This window comes from Mugil cephalus, chromosome 12, assembly GCF_022458985.1.
Source record: "Mugil cephalus isolate CIBA_MC_2020 chromosome 12, CIBA_Mcephalus_1.1, whole genome shotgun sequence".
In the NCBI taxonomy this organism is placed as follows: domain Eukaryota; kingdom Metazoa; phylum Chordata; class Actinopteri; order Mugiliformes; family Mugilidae; genus Mugil; species Mugil cephalus.
The window spans coordinates 920,240-932,259 of NC_061781.1; the positions used below are offsets into that span (position 1 = coordinate 920,240).

The 12,020-nt window shown below is 41.7% G+C and overlaps 2 protein-coding genes across 2 annotated transcripts; one reads left to right on the top strand and one right to left on the bottom strand.

Annotated features, from left to right (window-relative positions):
* Positions 1-3,670: 3,670 nt before the first annotated feature.
* On the bottom strand, positions 3,671-4,338 carry LOC125017849 (gamma-crystallin S-1-like). The gene is made up of 3 exons (XM_047601367.1): positions 4,330-4,338; positions 4,015-4,257; positions 3,671-3,943 (listed from the first exon to the last, which is right to left on the bottom strand). The coding sequence occupies exons 1-3, from the start codon at positions 4,336-4,338 to the stop codon at positions 3,671-3,673; spliced, it is 525 nt and encodes a 174-aa protein (XP_047457323.1).
* A 6,346-nt stretch (positions 4,339-10,684) lies between these two features.
* Positions 10,685-11,500, top strand: LOC125017627 (gamma-crystallin M3). The gene is made up of 3 exons (XM_047601011.1): positions 10,685-10,720; positions 10,830-11,069; positions 11,182-11,500. Exons 1-3 carry the CDS (start codon positions 10,712-10,714, stop codon positions 11,455-11,457), a joined length of 525 nt encoding a protein of 174 aa, XP_047456967.1. The 5' UTR covers positions 10,685-10,711; the 3' UTR covers positions 11,458-11,500.
* Positions 11,501-12,020: the final 520 nt, after the last annotated feature.

Consider the following 12,020-nt stretch of genomic DNA (forward strand, 5'->3'; position numbering starts at 1 on the left):
TCTGGACTATAAGTCGCTCCAGAGTACAAGTCGCACCAGCCATAAAATGCATAATAAAGAAGGAAAAAACATATATAAGTCGCACTGGAGTATAAGTCGCATTTTTGGGGGAAATTTATTTCATAAAATCCAACACCAAGAACAGACATGTCATCTTGAAAGGCAATTTAAAATAAAAATAGAATAGAGGCAACATCAGGCTGAATAATTGTACAGTATGCTTACGTTACATGACACAACTGAGAACGTGCCGCCTGGTATGTTAACATAACATATTAAGAGTTATTCAGATAACTATAGCATAAATAACATGCTAAGAAGTTTAACAAACCGTCCGTGTCACTCCAAATAACTAAAATCCAATCAAATCTTCATCCTCGGTGTCACTTTTAAACAACTCCGCTAACTCCGGAGGTAGAAGATGCGGCGCTTCCTCTTCTACATCGCTTACGTCAGACTCATCCTCAGTTGCAGTTCCAAGTATTCCAGCCTTTCTGAATCCTGACAGAATGGTTTCGGTTGTCACCGAAGCCCATGCTTTGTCGATCCATCCAATGACATCCAGGAAAGTTGCACGGTGCATTCTCCCGGTTGCCGTGAAGCTGTGCTCTCCATCCATCATCCACTGCTCTCACAGGTTACGCAAGACTGCCTTAAAGCTCCTATTCACAGAGATATCAAGAGGCTGGAGTATTTTGGTTAAGCCTCCAGGGATGATGGCAGGTATGGAGTTGAACATTTTTAATTTATTTTTGAACTGTGGCGTGATGTGCGCTCGCATGCTGTCCATCACAAGCAGAGCTTTGCGTGCTCTAAAGAAGCCATCCGGACGCTTAGTGTAGCACTTTGTAAGCCATAAGTTCATAATTTCTTGATCCATCCACCCTTTCTCATTCACGGCGACTGCAACCCAGGGGGAGTGGATTTTTGGCATAGTTTTTCGTTTGAAAATGACCATTGGTGGCAATTTTGATCCATCTCCACAACATGCCAGCACCACTGTGAAGTGTGATTTCTCATGACCAGTTGTTACTATATTCCCACTCTTTTGCCCTTTCTCTGCAACACTTCGGCCCATGGGAATGTCAAACGTGAGGGGGACCTCGTCCATGTTAATAATATGATCCGGTGTCACGTTGTGCTCACTTACATGCTTTTCAATGAACTCACGGAAACTGTCGGCCTTGACTTGGAAGTCTGCCGGCAGTTTTTGGGACATCGTTGTCCTTGCTCTGATAGAGAGGCGATTGCGTTGCATGAAGCGATAACACCAAGAAGGTCCTCCTGCAAAGTCATTTATATTCATCTCCTTGGCAAATACTCGGGCTTGGAGATGCAACTGTACTGTTGACAAGCCTCTCCCGGCAGCACGTTGTTCAAGCACCTATGTACGAACTTGTTCCTCTAGCTGTGGCCACCTAGCTTTTAGCCCGCGATTAGCTTTTTTTGTTTTCTTCATTCCAGTAAGAATAACCTCCGCTTTTCGCCAGTCCCTTACGAGTTTCTCGCTAACTCCAAACTTTCTTTCTGCTGCTCGATTACCGTTTTCGGCTGCATATTTTACTATTTGCAGCTTGTAACCTGCAGGATATGATTTTCTTTTTGGTGCCATTTTTGTTAAGCCCTTCTCAGTTGTTTTTAAAAGTTACTGCCAATGTTGAAATTAAAAACTATGAAAAAAAACGGGACTTATAGTCTTATAGTCCGGAAAATACGGTACACAGTAATGTGTCTGCCAGTTGTGTTTACAGAAGAACAGATTGGAGTACAGAGGAGTTGTCCTTGGTTTATTTAAATATCCACTTTCCCATCTCCCTTTCTGTGAATGTCTCCAGCCTGGAGTTGCATGTTTGCATGTGATTCGACAAAATCTTCAGCTTGTTGGTGGTGTTGTTGCCCTTGCTTGAAATTATGATGCTGCATGAGTTGCACATTGTGCTGTTACAGTCCCTTCTGGAGAAGTGAAGCCACTTTTGACCATTTCAATCTCACTGCCATCGCGTCTTCCTTGATGTCACTTGAGCATCACATGATGTGAATGACATGCTTCCACAAAGATTCTTCTTCTTCTTTTGTTTTATGGCAGTTGACAAACAGCTTTTAGATGCATTACCACCACCATCTGGAGTGGGATGTAAAGAGTTGGCACAAAAAGGGAATCAAAAAGCATGAAGGCCAATGATACTGATGAATTTAACCAGTTGGAACCGGTTATCGATGCCCATCTCTACCCAACATGTTCTTGACCCTCTGCACCACGCTCTTGACCCTCTGGGAGTGGAGGATGCCATCCTCTTCTTACTCCACCAGTCCCTCTCTCACCTGGACCAAGGCAGTGGTGCTGTGAGGATTACATTTATGTGCACTGTATGTGCAGAATATCTATAATCATCCCATCTGGCCTCAATAACTTCAGATCGGTTGCACCGACGTCACACATCATGAAGGTCCTAGAGAGACTTGTCCTGGCTCAGCTGAGACCCCTGGTCGCCCCTGTCTTGGACCCTCTTCAGTTCACATATCAGCTTCATGTTGGTGTGGATGATGCTGTTATCTACCTGCTGCAGCGAGCTCACTCTTACCTGGATGGTGGGAAGGGCACTGTGAGGATCATGTTCTTTGATTTCTCCGGTGCTTTTAACACCATTCAGCCCTTTCTGATGAGTGAGTGAGTGAGTGGAGACATTTGTCTGAGTGAGGGACAGGAGGACATTGGATAAACTGCTCTCCATTATGGACAATCCATCCCATCCAATACACCAAACTTTAAGGGTCAGAGGAGCTCATTCCAGTCCAGCAGACTGATTCAGGTCCGCTGCCATAGTGAACACTGCAGACCTTACTTTTTTCCTTATTCTATCCAGCTGTATAACAGCTCATCTTTTTGTGTCAAATAAGCTACTATGATCAATTAATTTCCCTTGTGGACCATTAAAGTCTGTCTAAGTCTAACTATGCCATGGCGCTTTAAGCATCATGTCGACTAGTCACTGATCACGTGACAATAACAACATGGACGCCTCCTAGAAGAAAAGTAGGGAGCCCAGTGGGTAATTGCAGCAAACTAGCAGCAGTTCATCACGTGTGGGAATACTACACCAAAGATGAGACCCATTGTACTGTGGGATGTCAGTTCTGAAATACAACTAAAGTACTACTGCAATACACACCTGAAAAGGCATCTGCTAGTGAGGAACAGTCCAAATCATGTGGACAACAGTTAATTAACAACTTCACCAAATGTCCTGTGGTGACAGAGAGAAGGAGGAAGCACATCAACAATTTGTCACATTTATTAGACCTTCATCTGCAATAACTCAGCTACACTATCCCATCTAATAACACACTGTGGAGTACTATTAAATGCTAGTGATGGTGCTAAGTTGCAGACTGTTTTTATAAGGGCTATACACATCTGTAGCTCACAGTATGTAGCACATGAGCTGACTGCAGATGTATTCAGGTAAAGAATATGTATAGATTTAATTAATTTCTCTATTTTTATTAGTGACATCATCAGAGACTATTCAGTGTTCACTTGACTTTCATAACAGAACAGTCAACTTTAAAAAGTCTGGAGTCATGCAGCCCATCACAGATACATGTACTGTATATTTAACTTGACAGACAAGTGTTAGAATTAAAGTATTTTATTGGAATGCTCTACATTTCACAGCTGCATGATTCTTCTGATGGAGCCCACGGTGGCTCTCACAGCCCCCCACTCCAAGTGGTGTCGATACTCTCCTTTCTCCAGGAGGTACTGGCGACCACTGAAGTTGGGATGTTCAAAGAAGACCCAGGACCCGTCCAGGACTTTGCAAGACTGGACTTCTTGTCGGAGCCATTTCTCCAACAAGGACTTCATGTTTTTTGTAAGCTCCAGAGATTGGCCATCAAAGTTTGGCTGGTCAAACAGCCTCAGCTTGTGCGGCCCTTGGACCTGAAAGAGAATAAATGTGTTGAGTTTGAGAAAATGTTAATTTTTATTTTTCCTTTGCAGTGTAGACTTACATTTTTGATGATTCTGCAGGATCGCACGCAGTCATTGAAGCCCATCCAGTGGCAGTAGTTGTTGTACTCTCCTGGACCAATCACATACTGGTAGCCCATGAAGTTGTTGCGCTCATATAAGACCCACCAGCCTCCTTCTACTTTGACCGAGTTGCATCGATGGATGAAGCCTTGCAGATCCACTGAATCCCCTTTGCAGTCGTAGGACTTTCCTTGGAAGTCCCGGTCCTCATAAAACACAATCTAGAAAGAACAGAAACATGAACTTTATTAACTTGCATCTGTGTTTGCAGAAATTCTGCGGTGAATTATTACCTTCTCCATCTGTAGTGCTTGAAATACAGCAGCTCGTAATCTGCGCACTACTCTTTATACAGTGCAGAGACAATACTGCCAAATGCGTGGTTAGCAGTGCATTTAATAGTTATTACAATTCAAATATTCATCTAGAGTTTGCCCATTGTTCTTACTCACTGGATTGCTTTTCCACACACAATGGTTGTTTAGCAGTGCCAAGAATCGAAACCAACTCAGTGCAAATGGGTCTGAAGCTCAACAGCGCATGTGACTTGTCTTTATATATATGAGAAGCTCAGAGGAGTTTAATGCAGTTTGTATTTTTGTAGCATTTACCGCTGATTTCTGTTTATAGACTTTGAACACAGTCTCTCACAATTTAGTATCACAACAAAACAACAATGTTTTCCCTTCTGTCATCTGCTTCTGGTTATATGACATCATTTGTATTATTGACTTATTGATTGATTGATTGATTTTTAAAATGGGACAGTTCATATTAATGAGCATTTACATGTGAATATGAGAGATTATAGCCATACAGCTAATTTCCATCTCAAGTCCTATTGGCAGGTGAATAATGGAAAAAACAAGCATACATAACATACAACAGCAGAGACACAGACAAAAGCTGGACAATTAAAATTTGATTAAAATTTTGATTAAAATTTGCATGACTTGCAAATATCGCTTTGTTGATATACGTACATATCCCTAACTCCATTACACATATTTACACTATAAATGTCCCTTCAACACTATTGCACATATCCCATTATCACTATTGCGCATTAAGATATTATTGAGAGCTTGAGAGTCATTTAATTACTCATAGCAGCCGTCAACTCTTGGGCAGCTTGCCTTTTGTCTTATGCATGAACACAATCTACTTTATCTAAGAGTTCTGCTTCTGTTGCAGACAGTAAATAATAGTATGTGACTGATGTGGATTGTAGAGTATTTTTGCAAGTCTGTTGTCTAGGAAGTGGGACTCTTTGGTCTCAAGCTATGTTTCCAGACGCTACTCCACAGCTCCCCTTCCCCTCTCCCTCCGCTGTGCCGCCACAGAATCAACATTCTTAGTTTCAATGCCACTTCTCTCTTCCAATGACATGATTGCCCATGTTCTCTGAGTAAATTATTCCTCACATCTAGAATCCTTCATGACATACTGCCTTCATCTGGGACTAAGATGCTGCTTCTCTAAAATCCAAAATATGTAATTGCATAATCTCTTGTTCCTTCTACAAATATCAATCTTAAATGATTACTATTAAACTGGTTATGTTAATAAGTTTTAAATAACATCTAATATTCATCAAACTGTACAACGACATACTATATATCACCACGCAAGAGCAGAACTCCCGGAACTTGAAGGCCTCAAACTGACAGGCAATCCTCAACCCACTCTGTCGCCTGACCTTTAAAGTCCTGCTTGTTATAGAACCTGATCCAGGGCCTTCTATACACCCTTGAAAGTGTCATATCAGAGACTTAATTCTCCTGAAATTGTGTTAGCACTTAATCATTTGAGTTACTTTCTGTGTTAACTTTTAGATCACTTCTACAAATGGGCTTCTTGGCTCTTGTCTGAGTTTTCTTTAATAATTGATTGCGAAAAACGAATATTTATGTGAATGTTAAAGAACTTCTTAAAAGTAGACTAAAACTGGGCCAGGATCAGAAGCTTAGGAAGCCAGTTCGACGAGGGAGGGCTGACTATGGCTGGGCATTTGGCTTTTTCTCTGGGGTGGAGGCAAAGCCAAAACTCGCATTCTCAGCAGCCGCTGGGCTGAGGTGGGTCAGTGCTCCAAGAAAACGTCATGCTTGGGTTCTGCCAAACATTTGACACTCTGAACCTCTTTCAGACCCAGCACTCTCGATAGATGAGGCTGTCAGGGAACTAGCAGCAGCTACCACACCCACACTGGACAGAAGATTATAACAGACTAACTCTGCAGTCTGTGTGTGACTAATAAGTACAGCTGAAAGTAGGGGCAACACCCAAGTACACCTGCATCTAATTCATCCAGTCACTTGTGCAATACACCACACCAAAACCGAAACTAATCACCACACACACACACACACACACACACACACACAGTTCTCCCATACCTCAATCACTGCAAAATTGTATATTGTTTATTTATTGTTTTATTTGGATCTCCATTGGCTGCAGCAGAACTGCAGCTATTCTTCCTGGGGTCCGACATATACAGTAATACAGTACAAGACAAAATTTTAAAGAAAAAAACAGACAAACATACAAATACAAAATATGTATAAAATAAAAAATAAAAAAATGGCTCTGTACATTATTGTTCTTTTACTGCAGTTCGTCTTTATTTTTGGCAGTGAAAACTTTGCACTGGCTGCATGTCTCGTTGTATAAATATGATTGTCTGAACTATAGTGTAGTTTTTTGTATAGAACTTATGGGGTGTTTGTTCTGGATACATTTCTTCCAAATATTTCCAAATATCGGTAATGAATAAAACAATCTATCACCAACCATCAACCAACCAAGATTTCTATGCATTTTAAATATGTTAGTTCTGAGATCACAACCCAGGACAATGCAAATTGTTCTATTTCGCACTTTTTTTAAGTTTATTAATTATATATGCTGTAACGTTTGACCAGACCATGGGGCAGTAGTCAAGATTTGACAGAAATAAAGCCTGTATTATTAGTTTAATTGATTTTGGTGATAAATATGCTTTGTGTCTTCTGATGATAGAAATGCCACTTCCCATTTTATTAACAACCATGTTTATGTGTTTTCCATGTAAGTTTGTCATCAATAACAACTCCCAGCAGCTTGGTCTCCTGCACCTGATTGATACATACTTCTTTGATTTTCAGATCGAACTGAGGATTTTTACTAATGTTGTGGTGCGAGCCAATTACCATACAGTTGGTTTTGGATACATTTAACACAAGTTTGTTGCAGTTAACCCACAACTGCTTTTAACTCAAAACCGCATTTAGGCTCCCGTCATTGTCCTCATATCAGCAAAATAGTTTCAGAAGTCAGATTTAATGATGAGTGCTTGATTGCCTTCTTCTCTTGAAATTTCCAGAATTTTAGAAGCTGCTGTCCTAGAACTGTGATCATACAGAAGGATCCTGTGGTTGGAGAGCTGAGGCCTGTATCACAAAGCAGGATTGCAGACTTAGAGAGGTAACTTCAGGGTTAATCTTGGGTTTCCGGTATCACAAAGCTGGATTCATTCTTATTGAGCGGCTAACCTGCTTCAGGTCAGGGTAGCTTTCAGGACTGATCTGAGCCTGATAAAAATCTCCACCCACCGGCCAATCAGCTGTTCGGAATCGTGAGAAGAGCGTTACAGCGTGAACGTATCTTCCAGGAGATAACCATACAAAGAAGAGTATATTTTTGCCATTTGTCCCCGCTAAGCTCAAACTGGGGATAATTTCATTCAGGCTAAAAACCTGATGTATCGATATGATGTAATTGTGGCATTAGCTTCCAGCTTCATTGTAGCCCATGTAACATTATGGAATTCAGGAGTGAGCTTTGTTTTAATCTTGGTTTACATTCTTTTTACTCCAGAGGGATTACATCTGGGGGAATGACACTAATTGTCATACATTACATTCATCTTTGCAACACATTGATTGGGATTCATGGCTGCTAACTAACTGAGCCAATGATGTGTAATTTATGCATTTATTTAATCTGCAATCCTTTGCCATACCTTATGGCGTCTCTTCAATGCACCCACGGTGTTTGACTTTTCAGTGAGATTCTTTTTCTTATTCATATTTGAGGAGAATCAGTCTTTGCCCCTCATAGGAGACGTATGCTGTCCTTTTTGCCAGCAGATCACCACTCATGATTGTGATTGGTCTGCTGCCTTGGAACCCACCCTTATACGTGCTTTCACTGATTCACAAAAAGACAAACCTGGGCTAAGTTACCGGGTTGATAACCAGCGTTGTGATACCGCTTATCCAGTTGTCATTGTTGTGGATAGGTTCAGCTGCATAGGTTGGGAGTAACCCAGGGTAAGTTGAGTTTGCTTTGTGATACAGGCTTCTGGTGCCCTGGTCTATGTATTTTGGGCACCTGCCACATTCCAGGAAGTACTGGTGTTCGTGGTAGTTATGCTGATCATAGTGCTGTCACCACGCAAGAGCAGAACAGGACTTGAAGGCCTCAAACTGACAGGCAGTCTTCAACGCACTCTGTCGCCTGACCTTTAAAGTCCTGCTTGTTATAGAACCTGATTCAGGGCCTTCTATACACCCTTGAAAGTGTCATATCAGAGACTTAATTCTCCTGAAATTGTGTTAGCACTGAATCATTTGAGTTACTTTCTGTGTTAACTTTTAGGTCACTTCTACAAATGGTCTTCTTGGCTCCTGTCTGAGGTTTTGATTGCTTGATTGGGCAAAAAGCTCTCTGCTGCCAGATCGTCAGCCATTTATCTTTCCTTTGTGTCTGTTGCCTTTGACTGATTACAGCTTGGTTGAAGCACTTAATTGAAGCTGGGAACTCTACCGCTCAAAATTCAAAATCATTTTTTATGTTTTATTTAAGCTGCAGCTTAGTGTCATGAACCTGGGTCACTTCAATTAGTATTAACAATGATGTTATAGGAATAAGACAATCAGTACTAATGATATGATATGCCATGAAACATATACAGAAGCTTACATGACAGCATGTCATGATTTGATACTGCTGCTGAATTTCATCGAGGAGGTAGAAGTATTCCCGTGGGCTCAGGATGTATTGGTAACCGGTGTAGCAGGGATGCTCATACAGTACTCAGCAGCAGCCCTCTCTCAAATACGAGCTCAGCTCAGGACTGGTCATAGTTGCACTCATGGCCTTAGCCAGCAGTTTCAGATAAGATTTGGTGTCACCTGCTCTGGCCCCTGGAATGCATCTAACTACGGTCGCTGGTTTCTCTAACTTCACGTTCTGCAAAATACAGTCGCCAATTACCAGAGTTGGTTTCTCAGCGGGTGTGTCGCCGAGTGGGGAAAATCTGTTAGAAACGTGAAGCGGTTGGTGGTGTTGACATGATAGCATCACACAGTTGCTGCAGATTTGTCAGCTGCACATCTTTGATGCAAATCTCCCGTTCCACCACATAGCAAAGGTGCTCTATTGGATTGAGATCTGATGACTGTGGAGGCCATTGGAGTACAGTGAACTCATATTCATCAAGAAACCAGTTTGAGATGATATGAGCTTTTAACAATACTCAGGTAGGCTGTGGCATTTAAACCATGCTCAAAATGTGCCGAGAAAATATCTACCACACAATTACACCACCACCACCATCCTGAACCATTAATTAATACAAGGCAGGATGGATCCATGCTTTCACGTTGTTTACGCCAAATTGTGACCTGTGACCCGAATGCTAAAATCGCAACTCGGCAGATATTGTGGAATTTTGGTGAGCCTGTGCTAACTGTAGTGTCAGTTTCCTGTTCTTAGGTAACAGGAGGCACCCAGTGTCAACTGCTGTAGCCCATCTTCCTCAAGGTTCAACATGTTTAAGAAATTAAAATTACATTTAAGCACACCCTCGAGGGTAATATTGTGATTATACAACAATTACCAACAAAATAAAGCATATAATTAAATACATATTCATGTTGATGGACATTTTGTTCTGAAAATTTTAAGTTTTTTGCGAGTGTGCTTCCCGTTTCCAAGGAAATAAACGGCTGACTAATCTGACTAATAACTGGAACACAATCAGTCATGTCAGTAGACCCCTATGTGTAATGGAACCTAGTTCACCACTACAGCAAATAATCTGAACTTTAGTAACAACCTAGCAATAGAAATGATTTTCTAGTCCCAGATGAGTAAACTCTGAGCTTAACGCGGTCTTGGACTTTACCGAAATAAATCAGTAATGCATAAATGAGCAAAAATACTTACTTTTTTTGCCAAAGTTATAACAAAGATGCTGTTTTTTTCTATTATATATATAAACATGTTCATCAAGGTCACAATAGGCCTAGGTAACTTACGTGTCTCTCACACCGAAGGGAATACCCTCTCTGCTATCTATCACCTGTACTCTACTTATGAAACATGCTAAAAATAAAAAAATAAAAAATGGAGATTTTTCAGGTTGGTTTCCTAGATAAATAAATAATAAAAACTGCCACTCGGTTCTTCTCCCTCCACTACTGCCTAGTGTATTCTACCCATTTCCCCTTCCCTTTGTTCAGGATCATGATGCCACAGATGAAATTAAGAGCCATAGCAGAGCTGCTTATTCATCAGCTTCCAGGTAATTTGAATAACAAAACCCTGTTACAGTGCCTATAAAGTATAAAAGCTGCCTGGCAGTCACAGGTCTTTGGATAGATTCCCTCAAACACAGACACATCAGACATGGGCAAGGTATGTATGTATGACATGAAAAAAAAATTGGTTTTCAATTCAGGATGAACTCGACACCATTTCAACCAACTGAGAGCTCCTGCACATCAGTATTTTCTTTGTGTTTCAGATCGTCTTTTACGAGGACAGGAACTTCCAGGGTCGCTCCTATGAGTGCATGAGCGACTGCTCTGACATGTCCTCTTACCTGAGCAGGTGTAGCTCCTGCAGGGTGGAGAGTGGCTGCTTCATGGTCTACGACCGCCCCAACTACATGGGCAACCAGTTCTTCCTAAGAAGGGGCGAGTACGCAGACTACATGTCTCTGGGAATGAGTGACTCTATCCGATCCTGCCGCTTAATCCCTCAGGTATGAAAATGTGAACTTTACTTCATCTGTGTGCCTTTCATACATATTTAATTTGAAGATATTTTCTTTGAGAGGCAGCAGCACTTCAGTCATCTCCTCCTTTGGTTCACAGCACCGAGGTTCGTACAGGATGAGGATCTATGAGAGGGAGAACTTCCAGGGCCAGATGCATGAGCTGATGGACGACTGCGACAACATGATGGACCGCTACCGCATGTCCGACTGCCAGTCCTGCAACGTGATGGACGGCCACTGGCTGATGTACGAGCAGCCCCACTACAGAGGCAGGATGATGTACATGAGGCCCGGCGAGTACAGGAGCTTCAGGGAGATGGGATACAGCGGCATGAGATTCAGCTCCACCAGGCGCATCATGGATTCCTGCTGAAGCAGAGTGCAGAAATGTTCTGCTGAATAAAGTGAAACATGAATCAGAGAGCACCTTTTCCTCTTGTCATCTTCTATAAAACATATCATGAAATGTATTCTCTTTCAGTCTTGAAAGTGAGATCATATTGATTTGTTGCAAAAATAATAATAGCCAGTGGTGGCTGGTAAAATTTGGTGGGGGGGCTATGGGATTACATTAGTGCAAAAAACCCACATGCATAAAAACCATATGAGCGTGCATTAAGACCACTCTCGCAGTCTCTCTTTACACGCTTGCTGTAACTTTCTGTGCCTTCTACATGCTTGACTTTACTGACTTTTGGCACTATGAGGACTGACACTGAAAAAACGGCCCGGCAACATCCCTCATTTCTGATCATTTTGAATGCCTACTGTCTCCAGGTCAGAGCCAATCCTAGGGGAGGTCATCATGGCAGCAGGAGCATAGTCATTGGCCTTAGAGAAGAAAGGTGCCTTAGCATTGTTCACTCAGTCTCTACAAGATTGGTCTCGAATGATTATCAGTCATATTTTTCAGTCATCCTGTCATACATCTAGGCT